We start from the raw sequence: 2588 nt of genomic DNA on the forward strand, positions 1-2588 counted from the left end.
CGTCAAAGTTGTCACATGTGGACGTGCATTGTCGTGGAGAAGAAGAACACCTTTTCGATTGACGAGTGAAGGGCGTTTCTGATGAAGGGCTTGAATTAAACGTTCCAGTTGCATTGATAGTTCGCTGTGGATTGAGGAGTTCGAAATGAATTACTCCTTTGATTTTCCACCAAATGCAAAGCATCACTTTTTGCGGATGGAGTCTAGGCTTTTGGGTCGGAAGTGGTTTTTGTCTAGGACTGAGTCATTGTTTTTGGCGTTTAATATTTGCATAGAGAATCCATTTTTTGATCACCTGTGACAATTCTGTCCAAAAATGGTTCACGCGCATTGCGCGCCAGAAGAGACAAAGCAACGTTCACACGTTGGAAGCGATGATCATCGGAGAGTTCGTGAGGCACCCAAACACCTTCTTTATGGAGTTTTCCCATATTCCTTAGATGTTTACGCATTATTTCATGAGAGAGACATACAATTTTAGGGCCATTTCACGAATGTGTTGCCTTAGGTTAGACTCAACAGTCGTCTTCAGAGCATCAATATCAATTCCAACATGTCGGCCCCTGCCATCACAGTTTTTAAGGATAAGTCACCTGAACGAAATTTGCTGAAGCATCGCTGACACTTACGAACGTCCAAAATATTTCCATAAACTTCTTTGATATTCTGTGTGGCCACAGAGGCGTTGTTTCCCTTCTTGTATTCAAACAGCATTGCATGCCAAGTGTGTGTCTCGTTGTGTGCCATCACTATAAGGGATTACGGTATAATGAACTTTACACATTATATACGCTACACGTAACGTTTAGGCCGTTCGTTTAACTATTATACATGATGTACGTTTTTTGAGGGTTGGTTAGTGAAAGTGTTTCAAAACGCAACATTAATTTCTTGACGACCTAATACTACCGTACTTATAATAATACTTATCAGTAAGTAAACTCAAAACGAAACTAATAATGTAAATTATTTTCATTTTAAGGGAGACTTCCATTAAAAATGAAAAGTAATGAAACTTATTTATAAAATAAATCGCAACATTCAGTAAGATGGAATTGTTATTTAACTAGTATCACAATAGTGTTATCAAAATGAAAAAGTAATGAAACTTATTTATAAAATAAATCGCAACATTCAGTAAGATGGAATTGTTATTTAACTAGTATCACAATAGTGTTATCAAAATGACAAAACGCGGTAAATTTTAAAAGAATCATTGTGACGTCAAGTAATGCTTGTTTATTCATTGGTTGAGTGAAGGTTGCAGCCGAATGATTTTGTTTCACATATTTTGTATTTTATTAAAGTAATATTAGATTAAAACTACATGATTGTTTTTACACTGTAAATTGTTAACAGTCTGTGTAGTTGAATGTTATAATTATTGTTCCAGGTCAGTCAGGTCTGGGGAAGTCTACTCTCATCAACTCCATGTTTCTTACGGATATCTACTCCAACGAGTATCCAGGCCCTTCCCGAAGGATAAAAAAAACAACACAAGTAAGGCGATTTATTAAAATAACGGATAGTCACGCAAGGGAGACCGACCCCCTGTTTTTCTGATGTTAAAACAAATACTGCTATTAAGTTCATATTCAAGTGAACGTACGGTATATGCTGTCTATCGGTTGAATACTTACCCGAGGTGTACAAAAACCAAAAAAAAAGAACTGAGTGCTCTAGCTTTAATACATAATCATTATGACACTGCTATCAACCTAGAAACTGTATCTAAGTTAGTTATTTAAAAACACCTCAGAAGAATGGAGCATGCTAACATGCTATTTCAGTAGTGCATATATGTACGGATGTGATAGCCAGTAATTGAAATGGCTGATATACTACTGTTGTACAGTGTTGTTTAGATTAGTAATATAATTTAATAATTACCCTGAATGTACATAGTATATATAATAAAACATACATATTTATGTTAATTTAAGTCCAGTGCAGTGTTACAAGAGAATGATGATTTGTTGACTTTTCATTGGATGTTTGTGTATTTTATGTGAACAGCCATACAATTGTCTAAGCTATATTTCATGCAAATTTGGTTCCGTATTTAATCTCGTAGTACTTATTTTTTTACAAATTTTTTGGGGGAGCATGCCCCAAACCCTCGTAGCATTAGTGTGCTACGCATGCATATTGTACTTCGCACAATATGTAGTGGCTTTTGATCTCACAAATTAGAACCCCTCCAAACATTCTGTGTACGGACCTGATGGTATTATTTATTTCAATGTCAGTTATTTTCTTAACGACAAATAACACAGCATTCTATTCAGGAATTAGAACGCGGTATCAACAACTTTGTGATTAAGAAACCTATGCCACAGATAAACGAAACGGTGACAATGTAGACGTTCCTCATCTGTCCTATTAATATTTAACCGCGTGTTTAAAACTGATATTGTATTATGCATTACAATTGTCGTGTGTTCTAACATACTGATCCCCTGTTTTCAGTTTACGACGTTATCAGAACAATACATCTCTGTAAGTGACATGTTTATCAGCGCAGTGAACAAATGTGTGGTGGTAATAGAGATGAAATGTTAGATGTACACAGCGTGGTTACAAATAAA

The 2588-nt window shown here is 35.6% G+C and overlaps 1 protein-coding gene across 1 annotated transcript in view; it reads left to right on the forward strand.

Moving 5' to 3' along the window:
• Positions 1 to 2588, forward strand: part of LOC106472924 (septin-7-like) — a 43248-nt gene that overhangs the window by 20576 nt on the left and 20084 nt on the right. Inside the window, exon 3 of the mRNA XM_022401461.1 lies at positions 1394 to 1500. Coding sequence (XP_022257169.1) covers positions 1394 to 1500 — 107 coding nt within the window. The remainder of the gene's footprint in view (positions 1 to 1393; positions 1501 to 2588) is intronic.

The sequence above is a fragment of the Limulus polyphemus genome, unplaced genomic scaffold (genome assembly GCF_000517525.1).
Source record: "Limulus polyphemus unplaced genomic scaffold, Limulus_polyphemus-2.1.2 Scaffold5738, whole genome shotgun sequence".
Lineage (NCBI taxonomy): Eukaryota > Metazoa > Arthropoda > Merostomata > Xiphosura > Limulidae > Limulus > Limulus polyphemus.